At 29.9% G+C, this 27,151-nt stretch overlaps 1 protein-coding gene across 1 annotated transcript in view; it reads right to left on the reverse strand.

Annotated features, from left to right (window-relative positions):
* The window catches only part of dntt (deoxynucleotidyltransferase, terminal), a 203,448-nt gene extending 181,381 nt beyond the window's left edge, over positions 1-22,067 (reverse strand). Inside the window, exons 1-2 of the mRNA XM_073834512.1 lie at positions 21,880-22,067; positions 11,753-11,927 (exon numbers count right to left, since the gene is read on the reverse strand). Coding sequence (XP_073690613.1) covers positions 11,753-11,927; positions 21,880-22,067 — 363 coding nt within the window. The remainder of the gene's footprint in view (positions 1-11,752; positions 11,928-21,879) is intronic.
* Between the last annotated feature and the right edge of the window lie 5,084 nt (positions 22,068-27,151).

Below are 27,151 nucleotides of genomic sequence, written 5' to 3' on the forward strand. Positions count from 1 at the left end.
AACATCCGGGTAACTACCCAGATCACCTTAAAATTGACATTAGTAATGCCTAGGCAACCACTCTAGCTACCACTTAGCAACACCCTAGTAACCACCCAGAACACCCTAGAAACTCCATAGGAACATCCCAGTAGCCACCCAGATCACCCTAAAAATGACATTAGTAATGCCTAGGCAACCACTCTAGCTACCACCTAGCAACACCCTGGTAACCACCCAGAACACCCTAGAAACTCCTTAGCAACACCCTGGTAACCACCCAAAACACCCTAGAAACCACCCAGAATACCAAACCAACTCAGCAAAACAGGCTATTTTTGGAATCAGCAGCACACAAAAACTAAGAAATATTGGATTTAATTTCACAGATGTGATGCAGGGCCGTTTAATCCAGCATTATGCAACAATTGCATGATTTTAAGGGAGCGCAATGCAAATTCAGCAATCACATCTGGAGGTCACAGATACTTAGAAGACTTTTTTTTTTTTTTTTTTTGTCTGAGGATAGACTTTACTTCAACAGGGCGAAACAATGAGCCCAAATTAACAAATGAATGCAGGTGAGAGAAGCGTCTGCTGTGGGTTAATGACCAACACTTGAGCAGGTGAGCCGAGTCGCTGGGGTTAATGAGATCACACCCTGAACAGCGGCCCGGTTCGGGTTCACATCCCTCCTGATTGGGCCTCCGCTTCCTCTCCAAGTGCATGACTGATAGAGAAACAGATGTCTCTGAAGACACACACACACTCTCTCTGTACTCTTCCCTCATCATCCCATCCGTCTAGACAGCAGCGAGAGGCGTATTTATCTGCCTTTCTTACAATCATTACGAGTCAGTGGGTGTAAAAGCTGCAGCTCGTCTTCAGGAGAGAAAGAGAGGCGCGAAGGTGACTGAAGAACGGCATTTTTAGAGCGCTAATAATGGAAGCTTCTTTTGAAGCATTGCTTTTTAGCATTTCTACACCTCATCATGCATCATTATAAAAGGAATAGTTCACAATCCAGTGCTAAAACTATAACTATTAAAAAATCCTTTTCATTAAATGATGTAAAGCTCAAATAAAATGAAAATAAATATTAGATGAAAAGCTCAGAAATGCTGCCTGGCAACTGACTGATATTTTATTGAAGTACTATAATTACTAAAACTAAAACTGAAATAAAAAATAAATGATTTTAAAAATATATCATAATATTTAAAAAAATAATACAACAAAAATGACAAAAGAACAACATTTCTAAAACTTAAACTAAAATTAAAAGAACTATTAATAAAACTAAAACTTAAATAAAAATATTATATATATAAATATAATATAATAAATATTATAAATAAAATATAATAATAAATATAATATAATAATATTATAAATAAAATATAATAATAAATATAATATAATAATATATATATATATATATATATATATATAAATATTTTTTATTTCCAAATAGAAGTATTAAAAAATGTTTTTGTTAATTAAGGCTAAATAGAAATATAAAAAATGACAAAAGTAAAACTTGAAATTAGAATTAGAAAACATGAAGTACTACAAATTACTAAAACTGAAATAAAATAAATTAAAGTTCAATAGAAATATATGAAATGCTTGTTCATTGAAATAAAATATAGAAATAAAAATAGATTAAAAAAAACTGAAAAGTACTTAAAGCACTTAAAATACTAAAATGACTCAAATTTAAATAGAAATTAAGGCTAAATAGAAATATTTTGTAAAAAAAAAAAAAAATTACAAAAGAAAGACTTAAACTTAAAAATTAGAATTATTGCCCTGGCAATTAACTGAAATAAGTTGAAGTACTCAAATAACTAAAACTAAAACTCAAATTAAATGAATTAAAGCTAAATAGAAATATAAAGAAGCTTGTTTACTGAAATAAAGCTTAAAACTGTCGGCTATTAAAAAAAACATAAAAAACGTAGTACTTAAAGTACTTAAAGTACCAAAATTACTAAAATTGAAATAAAAATTAAGGCTAAATAGAAATATTTAAAAAATGACAAATGAAAAACATAAGCTTAAACTTGAAATTAGAAATATTGCTTTGGCAAATAACTGAAATAAGTTGAAGTTGAATGACTAAAATTACTAAAACTGAAATAATAAGAATTAAAGCTAAATAGAAATATAATAAAATGTTTGTTCATTGAAATAAAGCTGAAAAATATCAGCTATAAAAAAAATAGATGAAAAACTTTAAAGTACTTAAAGAAAAAATTGAAAGAAAAACTTAAGCTTAAACTTAAAATTAGAAATATTACCATGGCAATTCACTAATTTAAGTTGAAGTTGAAATAAAATCAGATAAAAAAATTAGATGAAAAACTTTAAGGTACTTAAAGTACTAAAATTACTAAAACTAAATTTGAAATAAAATGAAAGTTAAATAGAAATATAAAAAAACACTTGTTCATTGAAATAAAGCTGAAAAATATCAGCTATAAAAAAATAGATGAAAAACTTTAAAGTACTTAAAGTACTAAAATTGAAAGAAAAACTTAAGCTTAAAAATTAGAAATATTGCCATGGCAATTCACTAAATTAAGTTGAAGTTGAAGTACTAAAATGACTAGAACTAAAACTAAAATAAATTAAAGTTAAATAGAAATATTTAAAAACTCTTGTTCATTGAAATAAAGAAGAAAAATCAGCTATAAAAATTAGATAAAGAAATAAAATATGTATTTATTTAAAATATTAATAAATTCTATAATATTGTAAAACATGACACTACACTGTAAAAGTTTTCGCCAGTTTCAACTTAAAAACTTAAGTTTAGCAGCTGCCTTAAAATTTTAAGTTAAATCAACTTAAGTCATTTAAACTCAGGTTAAATCAACTCATTTTTATTGTAATAAGTTAAAATGACTTCTAGTTTTAAGCTGATTTAACTTAAAAACTTAAGGCAGCTGCTGAACTTAGGTTTTTAAGTTGAATCTGGTGAAAACTTTTTACAGTGTTGCAATATAAGTCGCCTTTAGATAAAAGCATCTACATATTATAGCAAAAATTTAAAATGTCCTTAATTTTCTCAACAGAAATTTGTGATATATTCTGCCATAGACAAAAAGTACTATAAAAACATCAAATGTGACCCTGGACTACAAAACCAGTCATAAGGTAAAATTTTACAAAACTGAGATGTATATGAAAGCTCAATAAATAAGCTTTCCATTGATGTATGGTTTGTTAGGATAGGACAATATTTGGCTGAGATACATCTATTTGAAAATCTGGAATCTGAGGGTGCAAAAAAATCAAAATACTGAGAAAATCACCTTTAAAGTTGTCCAAATTAAGTTCTTAACAATGCATATTACAAATCAAAAAATTACATTTTGATATATTTATAGTAGGAATTTTACAAAAAATCTTAATGGAACATGATCTTTACTTAATTTCCTAATGATTTTTGGCATAAAAGAAAAATCTATAATTTTGACCCATGCAATGTATTTTTTGCCATTGCTACAAATATACCCCAGCGACTTAAGACTGGTTTTGTGGTCCAGGGTCACAAATATGTTTTGTTCTCTTTGTATTTCGAAATCTCCTGAAGTCATTTGACAGCTTTGCATAAGAAACCGACCCAAAGTTAAGTCATTCATTGATAAATCTCTTTTTCTAAAGTATCATTTATCATTATGTTTTGACATGAAATGACATGACGTTAAATCCACTGTGATGCATCTAAAGGCACCATTTTTCTCACTTCCATATATGACCATATGGAAGAGTTGCATAAAGATTTAGCATGCAAATTTGGTGTCAGCAGTAAATGATGACAGAAGTCTCATTTTTGGCTGAATTATTCCTTTAATGCCGCAGATCAATTATTGTCTTGTGCATCATTACCCGACTCTGATATTCTGATCAATCAAAGCATCTTCACTTAGGCCGCTCGATGCTAAACGCCTCAATCAATGCCGGCCAAAAGTAAACAAGACATTTTCTGGTCTGCAGCACTAAAGCGGCTAAAAGACAAACTCAAGTTCGCAGTCATAAGTCCTGCAGCTTTTCGGGCACGGTTGGCGGCGACGCAAGATGGACAACTTCTGCTCGTCTGTATCCCACTGAGAAGGAGAAGAAAGATTAATGGAGTTTGTGAAACAGCCAGCATATTTCTTTATTTGGGGCACATATGCTGCGGAAGCGCCCACGGCGTTGTCCAGGGGTGGAGAATCAGTCTTCAACATCAGTGAGCGATGCGCTACGAGGCCCGGCGTCGCACCGATGCCTCTATTTGACGCCGTATTGAACGTCACTCTGAGGCTGTCAGGCGCTGGCCTTACGGCTTTATGAAACATGAAACACGTGAAATGCAATGTCCTTTGCCATTATTTCCCAAAGCGGCTGTGAAGTTGCTTTCTATAGAAATGTAATTTAGGCACATTCAAGCTCCGGGAACTCAATGGAGGTGTCAAACGGATGGGGGAAATGCTTTTTGGAGATATTAGAACAAAAATTCGGCATTGAATCTTATTGTTGGTCACGCATTTGTATGGGAACATGTAGCATGTTTTATTTGATCTATTACTTTGCACTTCAACTTCAACTTTAATTTTTAAGATGTGCATATCGCCATTATTTTAAATGTTCAGTGTCATGTCAGACACCCTTTCAGGCTCACAGTGACACCCAGTGCTCTAGTAGTGGTTACTACATCTTTATTCTCTAAATATTTAAACTTTATTCTCTAAATATTTCGACTTTATTCTAGTAGTATTTCAACTTAATTGTCGTAGTATTCAACTTTAATCTTGTAGTATTTCGACTTTATTCTGGTAGTCTTTCGACTTTATTCTCTAAATATTTCAACTTTATTCTCATAATATTTCGACTTTATTCTAAAAATATTTCAACTTTATTCTCATAATATTTAGACTTTATTCTCCAAATATTTCAACTTTATTCTCCAAATATTTCAACTTTATTCTCATAATATTTAGACTTTATTCTCCAAATATTTCAACTTTATTCTCAAAATATTTCGACTTTATTCTAGTAGTATTTCAACTTAATTGTCGTAGTATTCAACTTTAATCTTGTAGTATTTCGACTTTATTCTGGTAGTCTTTCGACTTTATTCTCTAAATATTTCAACTTTATTCTCATAATATTTAGACTTTATTCTCCAAATATTTCAACTTTATTCTCAAAATATTTCAACTTTATTCTCATAATATTTAGACTTTATTCTCCAAATATTTCAACTTTATTTTCAAAATATTTCAACTTTATTCTCATAATATTTAGACTTTATTCTCCAAATATTTCAACTTTATTCTCAAAATATTTAAACTTTATTCTCATAATATTTTCACTTTATTCTCAAAATATTTAGACTTTATTCTCATAATATTTTGTCTTTATTCTCAAAATATTTTGACTTTATTCTTAAAATATTTTGACTTTCTTCTTAAAATATTTGACTTTATTCTCGTAATATTTCAAATTTATTCTCAAAATATTTCAATATTATTCTCAAAATATTTAGACTTTATTCTTGTAATATTTTGTCTTTATTCTTAAAATATTTCGTCTTTATTCTTAAAATATTTTGATTTTATTTTCATTATATTTCAACTTTATTCTTAAAATATTTCAACTTTATTCTCATAATATTTTGACTTTATTCTCAATATTTTGTCTTTATTCTTAAAATATTTCGACTTAAATCTTAAAATATTTTAACTTTATTTTTATAATATTTCAACTTTACTCTAAAAATATTTCGACTTCAAAGCAAAACAAACTCATCTACATCCCAAATGAGAAAATTATGGCAACAACTGTAAACAACTTTACAAATCAAATAATACAAGTTTTAACAAAAATAAAGGTTTACAAAATTATAAACGTCACATTCAATCTAATAATTATTTGGTAACACTTTACAATAAGGTTCATTAGTTAAACATTAGATAATGTATTAACTAACATGAACTAACCATGAGCAGTACATTTGTTACTGTATTTACTAATCTTTGTTAACATTAGTTAACGGAAATACAGTTGTTCATTGTTTGTTCATGTTAGTTCACACTGCATTAACTAATGTTAACAAAATTTTAATAATGTATTAGTAAATGTTGAAATTAACATTTAACAAAGATTAATAAATGCTGTATAAGTGCAGTTCATTATTAGTTCATGTTAACTAATGTGGTTAACTAATGTTAACTAATGAACCTTATTGTAAAGTGTTAAGGCAAAAACTGATTAGGCTGCAGTTATGATACTAATTTTGTCCAAATATAATACACAGTTTTGCTTATCCAGTATATGTAGACATTTTTGCTATTAATAACTATTAAACATTTCTGTTTTGTAGAAAAATCCAAGAATACATACAAAAATTTTAATTTGTCATTAATTAATCAGAGGAGTCGGCAGGTTTTCATACATTTGGAAAAACATTAAAAAAAAAGTTCTCAAAAGGTTAAGACTCTCATTTGCTATTCATGAGGTTAATGATATTAAATGAACTAGTGCAAATGTGACGAGCACATGACCTGGCGTAATTACTACCCGTTAAATATCCTGACCGCATTTAACGTGTTTCCCATCATCGTTTTAACTGTTGATGCTCAAACTAAACAGCATGTGAGCGTTTAGCACATGAATATTTAATAAGGCCAGCATTGATTCGTTTATGATTCTAGCACTGCATGAATCAACCTAGATGTCATATTACATTTGCACAGTCCATTTAGGAGGCTGTAAAGTCTTTGTTTAAGACACGTCTAATTTATAAATGTTTTTGAGCACTAGAAAGTTCCCTCGTCCCAAAGCCAATGGATTTTTTTAATGGATTTTGGGAGAACAAGCTTAAGCAATTTTACATTTTTGTAGGCTAAAATTCAAAAACGAACATTTTAGCTCTTTCAATTTCATTGTTCCACAGTTTTTTGGTTCAGTGTCTAAAATAAGGTCTGTGGTGAACACAGTCTCAAGATATAACTTTTTTAACTTTTTGCTGGAAGCAGAATCAGTGTTATTTTAAAGTGTTTGAATATATTTTTGATATATTGAGATTTTATAAATTTTAGTTAAAATTTTAGTATTTTGTTGTGTTTGTCATTTTATTTTATTTTTTATATGTTTAATATGACTTTATTCTTGTAGTATTTCAACTTTATTCTTGTAATATTTCTACTTTATTCTCGTAGTATTTCTACTTTATTCTCATAGTATTTCTACTTTATTCTTGTAGTATTTCTACTTTATTCTCATAGTATTTCTACTTTATTCTCAAAATATTTCGACTTTATACTCATACTATTTCAACTTTATACTCGTAATATTTCGTAGTGTTTCGACTGTAAACTCGTAGTGCTTCGACTGTATTCTCAAAGTTTTTCTACTGTATTCTCGTAGTTTTTCCGACTGTAATCTCGTAGTGTTTCGACTGTATTCTCAAAGTTTTTCTACTGTATTCTCGTAGTTTTTCCGACTGTATTCTCGTAGTGTTTCGACTGTAATCTCGTAGTGTTTCGACTGTATTCTCAAAGTTTTTCTACTGTATTCTCGTAGTTTTTCCGACTGTATTCTCGTAGTGCTTCGACTGTATTCTCAAAGTTTTTCTACTGTATTCTCGTAGTTTTTCCGACTGTATTCTCGTAGTGTTTCGACTGTAATCTCGTAGTGCTTCGACTGTAATCTCGTAGTGCTTCGACTGTATTCTCATAGTTTTTTGACTGTATTCCCGTTGTTTTTTGACTGTATTCTCAAAGTTTTTCTACTGTATTCTCGTAGTTTTTCCGACTGTATTCTCGTAGTGTTTCGACTGTAATCTCGTAGTGTTTTGACTGTAATCTCGTAGTGCTTCGACTGTATTGTCAAAGTTTTTCTACTGTTTTCTCGTAGTTTTTCCGACTGTATTCTCGTAGTGTTTCAACTGTAATCTCGTAGTGTTTCGACTGTAATCTCGTAGTGCTTCGACTGTAATCTCGTAGTGCTTCGACTGTATTCTCATAGTTTTTTGACTGTATTCCCGTTGTTTTTTGACTGTATTCTCAAAGTTTTTCTACTGTATTCTCGTAGTTTTTCCGACTGTATTCTCGTAGTGTTTCGACTGTAATCTCGTAGTGTTTTGACTGTAATCTCGTAGTGCTTCGACTGTATTGTCAAAGTTTTTCTACTGTTTTCTCGTAGTTTTTCCGACTGTATTCTCGTAGTGTTTCAACTGTAATCTCGTAGTGTTTCGACTGTAATCTCGTAGTGCTTCGACTGTATTCTCATAGTTTTTTGACTGTATTCCCGTTGTTTTTTGACTGTATTCTCATAGTTTTTCGACTGTATTCTCGTAGTTTTTCGACTGTATTCTCGTAGTGTTTCGACTGTATTCTCGTAGCATTTCGGCTGTATTCTCATAGCATTTCGACTGTATTCTCATAGTTTTTCGGCTGTATTCTCATAGTATTTTGACTGTATTCTCATAGTTTTTCGACTGTATTCTCGTAGTTTTTCGACTGTATTCTCGTAGTGTTTCGACTGTAATCTCGTAGCATTTCAGCTGTATTCTCATAGCATTTCGACTGTATTCTCGTAGAGTTTCGACTGTATTCTCGTAGTATTTTGACTCTTTTTTTCTCATAGCATTTCAACTGTATTCTCGTAGTTTTTCGACTGTATTCTCGTAGAGTTTCAACTGTATTCTCTTAGCATTTTGACTGTATTCTCATAGCGTTTCGACTGTATTCTCATATCTTTTCAACTGTATTCTTGTAGTTTTTCGACTGTATTCTCGTAGCGTTTCGACTGTATTCTCGTAGTATTTCGACTCTTTTTTCTTGCAGTATTTCGACTTTACTCTCATAATATTTTAACTTTATTCTCATAGTATTGTTACTTTATTCTCGTAGTATTTCGACTCTAGAAAGTTCCCTCGTCCCAAAGCCAATGGATTTTTTGAATGGATTTTTGGTTGAACATTTGAAATAAGGTCTATCGTGAGAAGCAATTTTCACATTTTTGTAGGATACAATCCGAAAAAGCAAACATTTTAACCCTTTCAATTCCACCGTTCCAATTCCAAACAAGTAGAGTTTTTGAATGTTTTTTGGTTCAGTGTCTGAAATAAGGTCTGTGGTGAACACAGCCTCCAGATATACCTTTTTTTAAAGCAGTTACTTTTTGCTAACAAGTGTCTAATGGGACTATAGTGGTTGTCAGAGACATTAAACATCATGAAGCCAAACACTGATAAACTCATCTACTTACTTGTCGCTTTCACAGCCTTGTTGTGTTTATCATCACACACTGGCAAACTGTTCTAAATAAACGTTCAGGAAAAAGTGTTTCAAATAAAGACTGAAAGAGCTGTCAGTGACTTAATGGTGGTGACGCTGAAGTGACTCTGGTGTAGTCTGTTTATTTCCTATGTTTAGCTTTTCACTTCTGCTGATTGTAGGACTTTTTTAGGCTTCAAAATTGACAAAAGTAGGAATCATACATTTTTGTTACTCACAGCGCTTATTTTCTGGAAGCAGAATCAGTGTTATTTTAGTGTGTTTGAAATAATATATATTCTCAATTAAATTATGTAATATATGTATGTTTCAAATTATTATTATTATTTTTTAACTATGTCAAGACATAGTTCTTTTAGTTTTCGTTTATTTAGTTTTTATTATGTCATGTGTTTTATATTATTCAAGTTATAAGTTATTTTATTTTACGCTTTTTTTATGGTTTTCGTTTTATGGTTTTTATCCCTTTAATTGAGTAATTTAATGATTTAATGGGTCAAACAAACTGGAATGCCTAAAGATTTGTTAATATCTTGAATTAGATTTCATTTCAATTGTTTTTTTTTTTTGTTTTTGTTTTTTTACATTTTTATTAGTTTTTGCTTTTTTTTAAATATGTTTATTTTTTTAATTAGGTTTTAGTTGTACAGTATTTATATTAGTAATTTCAGCAAACTAAAATGACAAAGAAGTCCACTATATCGACAGAAATCCTGAAATCTTGAATGACATGAGGGTGAGTAAATTATCTGTGAAATTTTGTTCTGGAAGTGAACTAATCCTTCAATATCCTTTTGATTTTAGCATAAAAGAAAAATGGATAAAATTCTAACCCATACACTGTATTTTTGGCTATTGCTACAAATATACCCCAGCGACTTAAAGGAGTAGTTCACTTTCAGAACAAAACATTACAGATAATGTACTTACCCCCTTGTCATCCAAGATTTTCATGTCTTTCTTTCCTCAGTCATAAGGAAATTGTGTTTTTTGAAGAAAACATTTCAGGATTTCTCTCTACATAATGGACTTCTATGGTGCCCCCGAGTTTGGGCTTCCAAAATGCAGCTTCCGCAAATTATCGTGAGTGTTTTATAATGGATGCTCACCCATAAGAGGAGTGAGGCTCGGTGTTTATGAGCATCCGGCGCGCACTGACAGAGTTCACTGATCCCGTCTTCGTCGAACCTTCACATCGATGTGTTTCAACAGATTTAGAATGTTTTTGCTGTATTTTGAATTTGTGTTTTCATTTTTTAATAGATACAAACAGTAGCTATTCAGTCAGTCAAGTTCAAAGGGATAGGTTTAGTGGTCTTTTGGTATCTCCCTGTTGTACGGCAGGTTCACTTATTTAAGAAAAAGTACTCTGAAGTTGTAAAGAATGTCTGAACAATTCATATATTTAAGCAATAAGGTACGAGAGTAGCCCTTCAGCCGTGATTTATTCATGATACAGCACGTACCTTATTGCTTTTATAAAACGGTTACCACACAATAAAAATATTAAAATCAAAAATATATATTAATTTATATATATTAAGTTGTACGTTTTCATAAAGTAAAATCATTAACTGCCTTCCGCTGTAAAAAGTAGTCCCTAACTGCTGCAGCTGTGTTTACGTTGCTAAGGGTGGTTGCTAAGGGGGTTCAATGATACACAAAACCGTTGAGTAAAGCGGTCATAGCAGTGCCGTGTCATGAATATGACACAGCTGCTGACCAATCAGAATTGAGGAATGGAACTAACCGTTTTATAAATATAGTTAGAATTGAGCAGCGGGTTTCTTTAAAGATTATAAGCTATATTTAAAGTTTTAATTTAAAGAATTTTGAGTTTTTTTTATAACATGCAGTAGAAGAATAAGGCAAAACAAATGTTTTGGTTAATAAAAAAGGTTTAAAAATAAATACTTTTCTCTTTAATACAGAAGTACAGTATAAAAGGACATGTCAGGCATAGGGGGGCCCCGGAGTAAAAAAGGTTGGGAACCCCTGCTCTAAACGACCACAGCTGAGGAACGAAGGGTCTTATCTAGCAAAACCATCAATTATTTTCTAAAAAAAATTACAATTTATATACTTTTCAACTTCAAATGCTCGTCTTGTCGAGCTCTGTGTGATTAAAAAGTAAATAAATTGTATATGTAAAAAAAAAAAAAAAAAAAAGATTGTTTCACTAGATAAGACCCTTCTTCCTCGGCTGGGATCATTTAGAGCCCTTTGAAGCTGCATTTAAACTGCATTTTAGAAGTTCAAACTCGGGGGCACCATAGAAGTCCACTATATGGAGAGAAATCCTGAAATGTTTTCCTTAAAAAACATAATTTCTTTACGACTGAAGAAAGAAACACATGAACATCTTAAATGACAAGGGGGTGAGTACATAATCTGTACATTTTAGCTCTGAAAGTGAACTACCCCTTTAAGACTGGTTTTGTGGTCCAGGGTCATATGAGCTTCTCAAGTCCACTTACTTGTATGTAATGTCTGATTTCCACAGGCACAGGTTGGCCAGCGCTCATGCTCTCAGTAAACCAGCTGATGTGCAGCACATGTCTGTCACGCATCTCTCCAAACCCCTGCTCCTCCAGCCAGCTCCAGAGCTCCTGCGGCGCGTTTCCCTCCGATACGACGTGCGTCACGTCAGCGCTGCGAACCAAACACACACAGCAGACACACACCATTAGACGCCTGTAATGGATCCCAGATCGTGTGGCACTTAAGTAGCTGTTTTCAAGCACCGTAATCCAGTTTCACATCTACTCTACGACTGATTGATTCTCACACAGACACCCACACACTCTCATCCGACAGTTTTAATTTCTCTAGCGGTTGTCCTGATCAGATTATACTGTATGAAATCAAATCAGGTGGACTTTCACACATTAGGATGTGAATGTGACGTGTGTGATGATCAGAAGCGCACGTATAACTCACACACAAACGGTCCAGTCCTGAGCTTTCAGCACTTTGCTAAATGAAAGTGTCCATCAGAGCAGTCGGCTAAACCAAATTACCCATCGTGCATCGCTCCCAATCAGACACGCCGAGGTACAATAGCAGAACGGACAGGTGCCGCTGTGGATGTCTGAAATTAGCCGGAGAGCGTTTAGGGAAATCGACCGCTGGTTTGGCTTGCGAGACTAATTTTCTCACTCCTGTTTGCCATCAGCGGGAAAATCCTGTCATCTTTATTCTTTAGAAATGTAAATCTGGACTGGTTTGTTTGATTAAAAGAAAATGTAAAATCGTAACCTATTTATTAGGCCTACGATTAGAGTTTTTATTAATATTTACAATTAGCTTTTATTTTTATATTTTCAGTTTTCATTTTAAATTGATCCTCTGGAAATGTGTTCTATTAAATGAGTATATATATATATATATATATATATATATATATATATATATATATATATATATATATATATATATATATACACACACACACACACAGACACACATATATTATTTATTTATTTTTTTCAGTTTTAGTCATTTTAGTATTTCAAGAACTTTAAGTTGTATAATGTAAATCTGGTCTGGTTTGTTTGATTAAAAAAAAGTAAAATCGTAACCTTTTATGGTCTGATTATTTATTAGGCCTACTATTAGAGTATTTATTAATATTTAGAATTAGCTTTTATTTTTATATTTTCAGTTTTCATTTTAAATTAATCCTCTGGAAATGTGTTCTATTAAATGAGTATATATATATATATATATATATATATATATATATATATATATATATATATATATACACACACACACAAACACACACATTATTTATTTATTTTTTCAGTTTTAGTCATTTTAGTATTTCAAGAACTTTAAGTTGTATCTAATAATAATTTTCAGCTTTATTTAATTAATTAACAATTTAATTAACAAATAATTTAATTAATACATAATTTCAATACTTCAAATATAAACTAACCTTAACTAAGTTTTTCACCTGATTTTTTTCATTTAAATGAACGTTCCCTCGTCCCAAAGCCAACGGATTTTTTGAATGGATTTTGGGAGAACAAGCGTAAGCAATTTTCACATTTTTGTAGGCTAAAATTCAAAAACGAACATTTTAGCTCTTCCAATTTCATTGTTCCACAGTTTTTTGGTTCAGTGTCTAAAATAAGGTCTGTGGTGAACACAGTCTCAAGATATAACTTTTTTAACTTTTTGCTGGAAGCAGAATCAGTGTTATTTTAAAGTGTTTGAATATATTTTTGATATATTGAGATTTTATAAATTTTAGTTAAAATTTTAGTATTTTGTTGTGTTTGTCATTTTATTTTATTTTTTATATGTTTAATATGACTTTATTCTTGTAGTATTTCAACTTTATTCTTGTAATATTTCTACTTTATTCTCATAGTATTTCTACTTTATTCTTGTAGTATTTCTACCTTATTCTCGTAGTATTTCTACTTTATTCAGTATTCAGTTTATCAAAAACTGACATTTAACCTATTTTATGTTTAATTCAGCTTTAGTTTTAGCTGGTTTAGTTCTTTAATTTTCAGATTATCTGCCAAAAGCAAAAGGTTTTATATTTAACTTTAATTTATATCAATTTCACTTTTTTAGTCATTTCATTACTTAAATTTATTTCATTTTATTTCACTATTTAAGTCTATAATATTTCAGCCTTTTTTCAGCTTTATTTCAAATAATAAAGAATTATTATTTTTTATAATTTTATCTAGCTTTAATTATTTTTTTTTATTTTTTTTTTTGTAATTTTTGTACTTTTTTGTACGTTTTAATTAGATTTTTTTATTTTCTTATGAGTTTAGGATTTTTATCTAATTTTATTTTTACTTCAGTTTTAGTTTTAATAAGGTTAGTACTTCAATTTTTGGATTATCTGCCAATCAAAAGGTTTTCTATTTAACTTAATTTATATTCATTTCAGTTTTAGTTTTAGTCATTTTATTACTTACATTTATTTCACTTAGGTGTCAAGGCAACATTTCTAATTTTCAATCTAAGTCTATAATATTTCATTTTATTTCACTTTATTTCAATTCATTTTTTTATATCTCGTTTAAAAAAAATTTTTTTCAGTTTTAGTGGTGTTTCATTTTTTATTTTCTTCTGAGTTTAGGTTTATTTTTATTTCAGCTTTATTTCAATTAACAAAAACTTTAGTTTTAGTAATTTTAGAACTTAAACTCAAGTTTTTCCTTCTACATTTACATTTTATTTTAACTTTATTATTAAACAATAATACACTGGTTTGACTGGAAAGCAGAGAAACTAAACATTAGCAGAGTCACAGAAACAAATCCAACATTTTAAAAAATGTATTTAAAAAAAAAAAAAAAAAATTAAAAAAGAAAATATTACTGGCATTTGTGCAAAACTTAGCCAAAATGATAAGGTGTTTGCCGGGACGTTGACATATGCGGTTAATTTGTAGCCAAATGAGTCTCTGACACTGTATGAATCTGAAATTTTTAAATTGCATGCAAATGTGTCACATTTTTCACATTTCAGAAATCCTGATGCAATTTCCCCTAAAATCAAATACTCTCAATTTTAAAGCTCTATACTTTCACTGCATGACTCATTTGTCTATTTTTATTCTTCCGAAAGGAATTTTAGCAGAAGCATCCAAGCTGACACCGAGCAATGAATGAGCAACATGTGAGCAATGACATTTTCCTCTTACATCAAACTCCACTGGAAGCCAATCACGCTTTGATAGATTCAATATAACATAAGACGTGCATTATGAATGTTAGAACGTCTAATCTTCAGCACTTCCCATGCAGCGTCTGCTTTGTTTTATGGTTTTAGTTTTAGGTAATGATAATAACTCTACGGAGAATTTAATGCGTGAAATAAACTGGAATGCCAAAAGATTTCTTAATGTTTTCATTTTTGCTAAATATTTTAGTAATTTTACTATGTGTTTTTGACATTTTTATTAGTTTTTGCTTTTTTTAAATATGTTGTTTTTTTTTTTAATTAAGTTTCAGCTTTTAGTTTGAGTTATATTAGTACTTCAACAAGCTTAGCAAAAATGAGAAATGTTGCCTTGCCAACAAGCTTAATATTTTTTCTGCATTTTATTAATTATGTATTCAAATTTAGAATTAGCTTTTATTTTGATATTTTCAGTTTTCATTTTAATTTAGGTTTTAGTAATTTTGTAACGTGCTTTAATTTCACGAACTTTTAGTTTTATCTAATATTTATATTTTACAGCTTTATTTGAATAATTATTTATATTTCTGCTTAGCTTTAGTTAATATTTTTTCCTCCATTTTACTAATTTCAATATTTTAGCTTTTCATCTGATATTTATATATTTAAATTAACAAAACCTGTCATTTAACTTATTTTATTTTTACTTCCGTTTTACTTTAATTTATTTCAATTGGCTGTCAAGACAACATTTCTAACTTTAAATCTAAGTCTATAATATTTATATTTAAATTAAATAAATAAATAAATAAATAAATAAAAATTTGTTTTGTTTTTATACTTCTATTTAGTCTATTTTTTTTTATTTCAGTTAGTTGCAAAGACAATATTTCTTTTTTTTCAGAGTTTATTTTTTTCTTCTAATTTTTATTTTAGTTCAGCTTCATTTCAATTAACAAAAACTGTAGTGTTAGTAATTTTAATGCTTAAACTTATTTCACTTTTTTATAATTTTCAATTTATGTTTTCCATCTACATTTATATTTAATTTTATTTTGGCATCATTTCAATTAATGATAACATTTTTAATAGCTTGATTAAACAATAACACACTGGTTTGACTAGAAAGAGAGAGTCACAAAAACAAATCCAACATTTAAAAAAAATATATAAAAAAAAAATGCAAAAAAAAAAATATATATAATAATAATAATAATAATAATAATAATAATAATAATAATAATTGTGCAAAATGATAAGGTGTTTGCCGGGGCGTTGATATATGTGGTTACTTTGTAGCCAAATGAGTCTCTGACTCTGTATTAATCTGAAATTCATGCACCAGGGTATTTAAATTGCATGCAAATGTATCACATTTTTCAAGATAACAGCGTTTGCAATCAGAAATCCTGATGCAATCTTTTTAAAGCTCTATACTTTCACTGCATGACTCATTTGTCTATTTTCATTCCTCCGAAAGGAATTTTAGCAGAAGCATCCAAGCTGACACCGAGCAATGAATGAGCAACCTGTGAGCAATGACATTTTCCTCTTACATCAAACTCCACTGGAAGCCAATCACGCTTTGATAGATTCAAACCGCTTCAATATAACATAAGACATGCATTATAAATGTTAGAACGTCTAACCTCCAGCACTTCCCATGCAGCGTCTCTATCGCGGACATGCACGACAATACCCTGGGATTTATAATGAAGCATTGTATTATCAGACTCGTACTGATATCAAATTCTCACTGGCTTATAAAATGTCAGTTTTGTGCTCATCACGACGGGTTTCCTGTGGTTGGCTGCAAACAGCGGCGCGCAGCCGTAGGCCGTTCGAGCTCAAGCTGCATTTCTGGGAATGGTGCCATCGCTCAGCTGGGTACGGCACGCTACGCTACGGCAAACTGCTGGCTGTTATGCCCGTCTAACCAAACAACTCCCACTGGTGCTTCTCCACCTGCACAAACTGGCAGCAACAGTCCTGGATCGCTTCTGACCAAGCAGCCATGAAGAGAAGAATAACAGACGACACTTCATGACTGATGTTCAGCACATTACACACGGATATTTTGCTTTCGACTTCAAAACAAGTTTGCTTCTGTCTCGAAGCGACTGATTAATTCTGCTAATCAATGAGGGTTTAATAGATGGTTTCTGTGCTATTATTACAACGTCGTTTTCTGTGCAACCTACTGTCTGGAAACTCATCGAGACTCCAGCCGCCCTAGTCATTATCGCTGAGATTTGCATAAAATTGCATGCAAATTAAAATATTTTCTTACACAGTGACAAATAGAGATTTTAATTGTTTGCCAAAGATGTACGTCACTCACTGTCTCTAAAAGCGGAAAATATCTCTGCTGGGATCTGAATGGTTTTGAGTGGGATTTAAAGGAACAAACAAACAGAGAAAATGCCTTTGACTGTTTTCACACTTCACAGTTCATCAACTTTACATACATTTCCCTAAAATTAAATGCAGTCATTGGGGTTTGTTATAATTAGTGCTGTGCAACTATTAATCACATCTAAAATGTAATTAAGTTTTTGTTTATAATAATGTGTGACCCTGGACCACAAAACCAGTCATAAGGTTAAATTTTACAAAACTGAGATGTAAACATCATATGAAAGCTCAATAAATAAGCTTTCTATTGATGTGTGGTTTGTTAGGATAGGACAATATTTGGCTGAGATACAACTATTTGAAAATCTGAAATCTAAGGGTGCAAAAAATCTAAATACTGAGAAAATCACCTTTAAAGTTGTCCAAATTAAGTTCTTAACAATGCATATTACTAATCAAAAATTACATTTTAAAAGGTTTACAGTAGGAATTTTACAAAAAATCTTCATGGAACATGATCTTTACTTAATTTCCTAATGATTTTTGACATAAAAGAAAAATCAATAATTTTGACCCATACAATGTATTTTTGGCTATTGCTACAAATATACCCCAGCGACTTAAGACTGGTTTTGTGGTCCAGGGACACATATGTGTGTGTGTACTGTGTATATTTAATATGTATATGAATGCACACACATGCATAGATATATTTAAGAAAAATATGTTTATATATTAAAATATAGGCTATTTATATATGTGAACCTGGACCACAAAACCTCATAATGTCATAAGCAGCAATTTTTCAAAATTGAGATTTATATGTCATCTGAAAGCTGAATAAATAAGCTTTCCATTGTATGGTTTGTAAGGATAGGACAATAGAGATCAACTATTTAAAAATCTGTAATCTGAGGGTGCAAAAAAATCTAAATATTGAGAAAATCGCCTTTAAAGTAGTCTAAATGAAGTTCTGTGCAATGCATATTACTAATTAAAAATTAAGATTTCATATATTTATGGCAGGAAATTTACAAAATATTTTCATGGAACATGATATTTACTTATTATCCAAATGATTTTTGAAATCTAGAAATCAGTGTTTAAGTTATAATTACCAGAACAGTAAAACGCAAATACTTAAGTGGGTGCTGCGCATTTCATGGAAGACTGTTTCCTGAACCTGGGGGAGTAGATTACAATGCCAGCTGGCAAGGTTAAAATGTATATAAATTGTCATTTAAAAAAAAAAAAAAAAAAGATGGTTTTGCTAAGACCCTTCTTCCTCAGCTTGGATCATTTACAACTGAATTTGGGATCGTTTGAAGCTGCATTTAAACTGCATTTTGGAAGTTCAAACTCAGGGCACCATAGAAGTCCACTATATGGAGAGAAATCCTGCAATGTTTTCCTTAAAAAACAATTTCTTTACGACTGAAGAAAGAAAGACATGAACATACCCTAACTGTCTTGAACTGGAAAAACAGAGTTAAGGCAGAGCGAGACAAGACGAGCGTTTGAAGTTAAAATCTATATAAATTGTCATTAAAAAAAAAAAAGACTGTTTTGCTAGATAAGACTCTTCTTCCACAGCTGGGATCATTTATAAATGCATTTGGGATCATTTAAAGCCACATTTAACCTGCATTTTGTAAGTTCAAACTCGGGGCACCATAGAAGTCCACTATATGGAGAAAAATCATGAAATGTTTTCCTCAAAAAACAATTTCTTTACGACTGAAGAAAGAGTTCAGGCAGAGTAAGTCAAGATGAATGCTTGAGGTTAAAAAGTAAATAAATTGTCATAAAAAAAAACGATAATTTCGCTAGATAAGACCCTTCTTCCTCAACTGGGATCATTTATAACCACATTTGGGATGCATTTGTTTGAAGAAGTTGCATTTAAACTGCGTTTTGGAGATTCAAACTCGGGGCACCATAGAAGTCCACTATATGGAGAAAAATCATGAAATGTTTTCCTCAAAAAACAATTTCTTTACGACTGAAGAAAGAGTTCAGGCAGAGTAAGTCAAGATGAATGCTTGAGGTTAAAAAGTATATAAATTGTCATAAAAAAACGATAATTTCGCTAGATAAGACCCTTCTTCCTCAACTGGGATCATTTATAACCACATTTGGGATGCATTTGTTTGAAGAAGTTGCATTTAAACTGCGTTTTGGAGATTCAAACTCTGGGCAGAAGTATATGGAGTAAAATCCTGAAATGCTTTCCTCCAAAAACTATTTATTTACTACTGAAGAAAGTAAGACATGAACATACTCTAAATGTCTTGAACTGGAAATAAACAGTTCAGGCAGAGCAAGACAAGAGGAGCATTTGAGGTTACATAGTATATAAATTGCAATTAAAAAAATAATAATACTAATAACCGATCGTTTCGTTAGATATTACCCTTCCTCCTCGGCTGGGATCGTTTATAACCACATTTGGGATGCATTTGTTTGAAGAAGTCGCATTTAAACTGCATTCTGTAAGCTTAAATTCTGGGCACCATAGAAGTCCACTATATGGAGAAAAAGCCTGAAATGTTTTTCTTAAAAGAAAAACATAATTTCTTTACAACTGAAGAAAGAAAGACATGAACATACCCTAACTGTCTTGAACCTGAAAAACAGAGTTAAGGCAGAGCGAGACAAGAAGAGCGTTTGAAGTTAAAAACTATATAAATTGTCATTAAAAAAAAAGGCTGTTTTGCTAGATAAGACTCTTCTTCCTCAACTGGGATCATTTATAACCACATTTGGGATGCATTTGTTTGAAGAAGTCGCATTTAAACTGCATTCTGTAAGCTTAAATTCTGGGCACCATAGAAGTCCACTATATGGAGAAAAAGCCTGAAATGTTTTTCTTAAAAGAAAAACAATTTCTTTACAACTGAAGAAAGAAAGACATGAACATACTCTGTTTTCAAGTGGGGAAAAAACTGAGCTCAGGCAGAGCGAGACAAGACGAGCGCTTGAGGTTAAAAAGTATATAAATTGTAATAAATAAAAATATTAATAATAACCGATCGTTTTGCTAGATAATACCCTTCTTCCTCAGCTGGGATAATTTATAACCGCATTTGGGATTGTTTGAAGCTGCATTTAAACTGCGTTTTGGAAGTTCAAACTCTGGGGCACCATAGAAGTCCAATATATGGAGAGAAATCCTGAAATGTTTTCCTCAAAAAACCCAATTTCTTTACGACTGAAGAAAGAAAGACATGAACATACCCTAACTGTCTTGAACCTGAAAAACAGAGTTAAGGCAGAGCGAGACAAGACGAGCGTTTGAGGTTAAAAAAGTATGTAAACTCTCATTAAAAAAAATTAAATAATTAGTTTCTCTAGATATTTCCTTTCTTCCTCAACTGGGATCATTTGTTTGAAGCTGCATTTAAACTGCATTTTGGAAGTTCAAACTAAGGGCACCATAGAAGTCCACTACATTGCAAAAATGCTTTTCTTACTTAGATTCTTTGTCTTGTTTCCAGCCCAAATATAAAAAAAATCTTGAATCAGGAATGATTTTCGAGACAAGTAAAAATTATTTTCTTGTTTTTAGTAAAAACAAGTCAAAATTAGGTGAGTTTTTGCTTGAAACAAGCAAAATAATCTGCCATTGGGGTAAGAAAAATAATCTTGTTGTCTGCTTGAAATAAGATTTTTTTTTTCTTACCCCACTGGCAGATTATTTTGCTTGTTTTAAGCAAAAATTCACTTAATTTTGACTTGTTTTTACTAAAAACAAGACAATAATTTTTACTTGTCTAGAAAATCCTTCCTGATTCAAGAATTTTTAAATATTTTGGCTGGAAACAAGACAAAAAATCTAAGTAAGAAAAGCATTTTTTGCGGAGAAAAATCCTGAAATGTTTTCCTCATAAAAACTATTTCTTTACAACTGAAGAAAGAAAGACATGAACATACCCTAACTGTCTTGAACTGGAAAAAAATAAGGCAAAGCAAGACCAGATGAGCGTTTGAGGTTACAAAGTATATAAATTGTAACTGAAAAAAAATTATAATATTAACCAATCATTTAGCTAGATAATACCCTTCTTTCTCGGCTGGGATCATTTAGAGCCATTTGAAGCTGCATTTAAATTGCATTTTGGAAGTTCAAACTCGGGGCACCGTAAAAGTCCACTATATGGAGAGAAATCCTGAAATGTTTTCCACAAAAAACAATTTCTTTACAACTGAAGAAGAAAAGACTAGAACATATCCTAACTGTCTTGAACTGGGGGAAAAAACAGAGTTCAGGCAACGCAAGACAAGAAGAGCATTTGTGGTTACAAAGTATATAAATTGCAATCAAAAAAATATACAATAACAACTGATCATTTCGCTAGATAATTACCGCATTTGGGATCATTTGAAGCTGCATTAAACATAATTTCTTTACGACTGAAGAAAGAAAGACATGAACATCTTGGATGACAAGGGGCTGAGTACATTATCTGCACATTTTTGTTCTGGAAGTGAACTTCTCCTTTACCCAGGTTGTAATAAAGCTAGACTCCAGAATATGAATCAGGTCAGGGCGTCTCACCTCATCCACTCGGGTGTTTTCTGTGCCACGTACCTGAGAGCGTCGTATACGCAGAAGCCCTTTGATCTGGCGAGATTAGACAGAAAATTCCTCCTGCTTTTTCCCATCCTCCTCTCCACCAGGTACAGAGTCACATCCCTGAACTTCACCTCCTCACGACCCCGAGCCAAGGCCACTTCAGGACGGCGCCGCTTTCGAGTAGGAAGAGCAGTCGGAAACATCTCTGAACCAGGGCCTGGGGCTTCTGTCGCATATTCGCCAAAGTGGCATGGGGTGATGCCGTTGATGTCTTATTTTCCTCTGAAAGACAAAACTGGCAGTTGGTGTGGCGTGTTTGTTTATGGTTTTGGCAAAGAGTAGAAGAGTCTTACAACAGGTGCTTTTGATTTGGCACTCGACTGATGGGGCACTGCCAAAACTACCACTAACAGATGGATGCAGAACACCAGGTCACGGGAAAACAATATCAGCACTGAGGGAAAAGTTGAATAAATAGCACAGAGAGGCCTATGTTTTCACAAACTCACTGGTATGGTGATAAAACACCACAGGCACAGTCCTTTATACCATATAATCACACACATTAGTGGCTGATTTTTTTAATTAAGGTCACTTTGAATGCATAAAATGTAAAAGAAATCAGTTGTGTCTGAATAAAAATCCTACATTTTGCTTGGTTTGGAAAGCTACTCATCTCAGATATTGATATTTTCACCCTTTACTCATTCTCATGTTGTTCAAAACATATGTCTTTAACAAAAGAAGATATTGTGAAGAACATTGGTAACCAAACAATACTAAAATTCATTGACTTCAAAATATGTTATTTTGTGTTTGTGAGAAGAAAAACAAACAATGATACATAAGAAATTACAAAACAAGTTCAAAATGTTTCAATTAAGTTAAAATGTTTCAAAAATAATGTTAAAATGTTTCAAAAATAAAGCTTAAATTACATGAGAAAAAAGTCAAAATGTTTCAAGAATAAAGTTAAAATGTTTCAAAAATAAAGTTAAAATGCTTCAAAAATAAAGCAGAAATTAAACCAGAATAAAATCAAAATGTTTCAAGAATAAAGCTGAAATGTTTCAAACGTCAAAATGTTTCAAAAGTCGGAATGTTTGTTTTTTAAAAAAGCAGAAATTACACCAGAATAAAGTCAAAAATTTTCAAAAATAAAGTCAAAATGTTTCAAAAGTCAAAATGTTTCAAGTCGAAATGTTTCAAGAATAAATTCAAAATATTTTAAAAAATAAAGCAGAAATTACACCTGAATAAAGTCAAAATGTTTCAAGAATAAAGCAGAAATTACACCTGAATAAAGTCAAAATGTTTCAAGAATAAAGCAGAAATTACACCAGAATAAAGGCAAAAATTTTCAAAAATAAAGTTAAAATGTTTCAAAAATAAAGCAGAAATTAAACCTGAATAAAGTCGAAATGTTTCAAGAATAAAGCAGAAATTACACTAAAATAAAGGCAAAAATTTTCAAAAATAAAGTAAAAATGTTTCAAAAATAAATCAGAAATTAAACCAGAATAGTCAAAAATTTTCAAAAATAAAGTAAAAATGTTTCAAAAATAAAGCAGAAATTACACCAGAATAAAGTCAAAAATTTTCAAAAATAAAGTCAAAATGTTTCAAGTCAAAATGTTTCAAGTCGAAATGTTTCAAGAATAAATTCAAAATATTTAAAAAATAAAGCAGAAATTACACCTGAATAAAGTCAAAATGTTTCAAGAATAAAGCAGAAATTACACCAGAATAAAGGCAAAAAATTTCAAAAATAAAGTCAAAATGTTTCAAAAATAAAGCAGAAATTAAACCAGAATAAAGTCGAAATGTTTCAAGAATAAAGCAGAAATTACACTAAAATAAAGGCAAAAATTTTCAAAAATAAAGTAAAAATGTTTCAAAAATAAATCAGAAATTAAACCAGGATAAAGTCAAAATGTTTCAAAAATAAAGCAGAAATTAAACCAGAATAAAGTCAAAATGTTCCAAAAATAAAGCAGAAATGACACAAGAATAAAATCAAAATGTTTCAAAAGTTGAAATGTTTTTTTTAAAGCAGAAATTACACCAGAATAAAGTCGAAAATTTTCAAAAATAAGTCAAAATGTTTCAAAAGTCGAAATGTTTCAAAAGTCGAAATGTTTCAAAAGTCAAAATGTTTCAAAAGTCAAAATGTTTCAAAAGTCGAAATGTTTCAAGAATAAATTCAAAATATTTTAAAAATAAAGCAGAAATTACACCAGAATAAAGTCAAAAATTTTCAAAAATAAAGTCAAAATGTTTCAAAAGTCAAAATGTTTCAAGTCGAAATGTTTCAAGAATAAATTCAAAATATTTAAAAAATAAAGCAGAAATTACACCTGAATAAAGTCAAAATGTTTCAAGAATAAAGCAGAAATTACACCAGAATAAAGGCAAAAATTTTCAAAAATAAAGTTAAAATGTTTCAAAAATAAAGCAGAAATTAAACCAGAATAAAGTCGAAATGTTTCAAGAATAAAGCAGAAATTACACTAAAATAAAGGCAAAAATTTTCAAAAATAAAGTAAAAATGTTTCAAAAATAAATCAGAAATTAAACCAGGATAAAGTCAAAATGTTTCAAAAATAAAGCAGAAATTAAACCAGAATAAAGTCAAAATGTTCCAAAAATAAAGCAGAAATGACAAGAATAAAATCAAAATGTTTCAAAAGTTGAAATGTTTTTTTAAAGCAGAAATTACACCAGAATAAAGTCGAAAATTTTCAAAAATAAGTCAAAATGTTTCAAAAGTCGAAATGTTTCAAAAGTCGAAATGTTTCAAAAGTCGAAATGTTTCAAAAGTCAAAATGTTTCAAAAGTCAAAATGTTTCAAAAGTCAAAATGTTTCAAAAGTCGAAATGTTTCAAGAATAAATTCAAAATATTTTAAAAATAAAGCAGAAATTACACCAGAATAAAGTCAAAATGTTTCAAGAATAAAGCAGAAATTAAACCAGAATAAAGTCGAAATGTTTCAAAAGTTGAAATGTTTTTTTTTAAAGCAGAAATTACACCAGAATAAAGTCAAAATGTTTAAAAAATAAAGCAGAAATTACACCAGAAAAAAAGTCGAAATGTTTCAAAAGTCGAATTTTTTTTTTTTTAAAGCAGAAATTACACCAGAATAAAGTCGAAAATTTTCAAGAATAAAGTCAAAATGGTTCAAGTCTAAATGTTTCATGAATAAATTCAAAATATTTTTAAAATAAAGCAGAAATTACACTAGAATAAAGTAAAAATGATTCGAGAATAAAGTTGAAATTACAAGAATAAAGTTGAAATGTTTCAAAAATAAAGTTTAAATTACACAAAAATAAAGTCAAAATGTTTAAAAAAATAAAGTCAAAATGTTTAAAAAATAAAGTCAAAATGTTTGAAAATAAAGTTGAAATGTTTCAAAAATAAAGTCAAAATGTTTTGAGAATAAAGTAGAAATGTTTAAAAAATAAAGCTGATATTACACAAAAGATATTGTGAAGAACATTGGTAACCAAACAATACTAAAATTCATTGACTTCAAAATATGTTATTTTGTGTTTGTGAGAAAAACAAACAAACAATGATACATAACAAATTACAAAACAAGTTCAAAATGTTTCAAAAATAATGTTAAAATGTTTCAAAAATAAAGCTTAAATTACATGAGAAAAAAGTCAAAATGTTTCAAAAATAAAGCTGAAATGTTTCAAGAATAAAGTCAAAATGCTTCAAAAATAAAGCAGAAATTAAACCAGAATAAAATCAAAATGTTTCAAGAATAAAGCTGAAATGTTTCAAACGTCAAAATGTTTCAAAAGTCGGAATGTTTGTTTTTTAAAAAAGCAGAAATTACACCAGAATAAAGTCAAAAATTTTCAAAAATAAAGTCAAAATGTTTCAAAAGTCAAAATGTTTCAAGTCGAAATGTTTCAAGAATAAATTCAAAATATTTTAAAAAATAAAGCAGAAATTACACCTGAATAAAGTCAAAATGTTTCAAGAATAAAGCAGAAATTACACCTGAATAAAGTCAAAATGTTTCAAGAATAAAGCAGAAATTACACCAGAATAAAGGCAAAAATTTTCAAAAATAAAGTTAAAATGTTTCAAAAATAAAGCAGAAATTAAACCTGAATAAAGTCGAAATGTTTCAAGAATAAAGCAGAAATTACACTAAAATAAAGGCAAAAATTTTCAAAAATAAAGTAAAAATGTTTCAAAAATAAATCAGAAATTAAACCAGAATAGTCAAAAATTTTCAAAAATAAAGTAAAAATGTTTCAAAAATAAAGCAGAAATTACACCAGAATAAAGTCAAAAATTTTCAAAAATAAAGTCAAAATGTTTCAAGTCAAAATGTTTCAAGTCGAAATGTTTCAAGAATAAATTCAAAATATTTAAAAAATAAAGCAGAAATTACACCTGAATAAAGTCAAAATGTTTCAAGAATAAAGCAGAAATTACACCAGAATAAAGGCAAAAAATTTCAAAAATAAAGTCAAAATGTTTCAAAAATAAAGCAGAAATTAAACCAGAATAAAGTCGAAATGTTTCAAGAATAAAGCAGAAATTACACTAAAATAAAGGCAAAAATTTTCAAAAATAAAGTAAAAATGTTTCAAAAATAAATCAGAAATTAAACCAGGATAAAGTCAAAATGTTTCAAAAATAAAGCAGAAATTAAACCAGAATAAAGTCAAAATGTTCCAAAAATAAAGCAGAAATGACACAAGAATAAAATCAAAATGTTTCAAAAGTTGAAATGTTTTTTTTAAAGCAGAAATTACACCAGAATAAAGTCGAAAATTTTCAAAAATAAGTCAAAATGTTTCAAAAGTCGAAATGTTTCAAAAGTCGAAATGTTTCAAAAGTCAAAATGTTTCAAAAGTCAAAATGTTTCAAAAGTCGAAATGTTTCAAGAATAAATTCAAAATATTTTAAAAATAAAGCAGAAATTACACCAGAATAAAGTCAAAAATTTTCAAAAATAAAGTCAAAATGTTTCAAAAGTCAAAATGTTTCAAGTCGAAATGTTTCAAGAATAAATTCAAAATATTTAAAAAATAAAGCAGAAATTACACCTGAATAAAGTCAAAATGTTTCAAGAATAAAGCAGAAATTACACCAGAATAAAGGCAAAAATTTTCAAAAATAAAGTTAAAATGTTTCAAAAATAAAGCAGAAATTAAACCAGAATAAAGTCGAAATGTTTCAAGAATAAAGCAGAAATTACACTAAAATAAAGGCAAAAATTTTCAAAAATAAAGTAAAAATGTTTCAAAAATAAATCA

Source organism: Garra rufa, chromosome 2, assembly GCF_049309525.1.
Source record: "Garra rufa chromosome 2, GarRuf1.0, whole genome shotgun sequence".
In the NCBI taxonomy this organism is placed as follows: domain Eukaryota; kingdom Metazoa; phylum Chordata; class Actinopteri; order Cypriniformes; family Cyprinidae; genus Garra; species Garra rufa.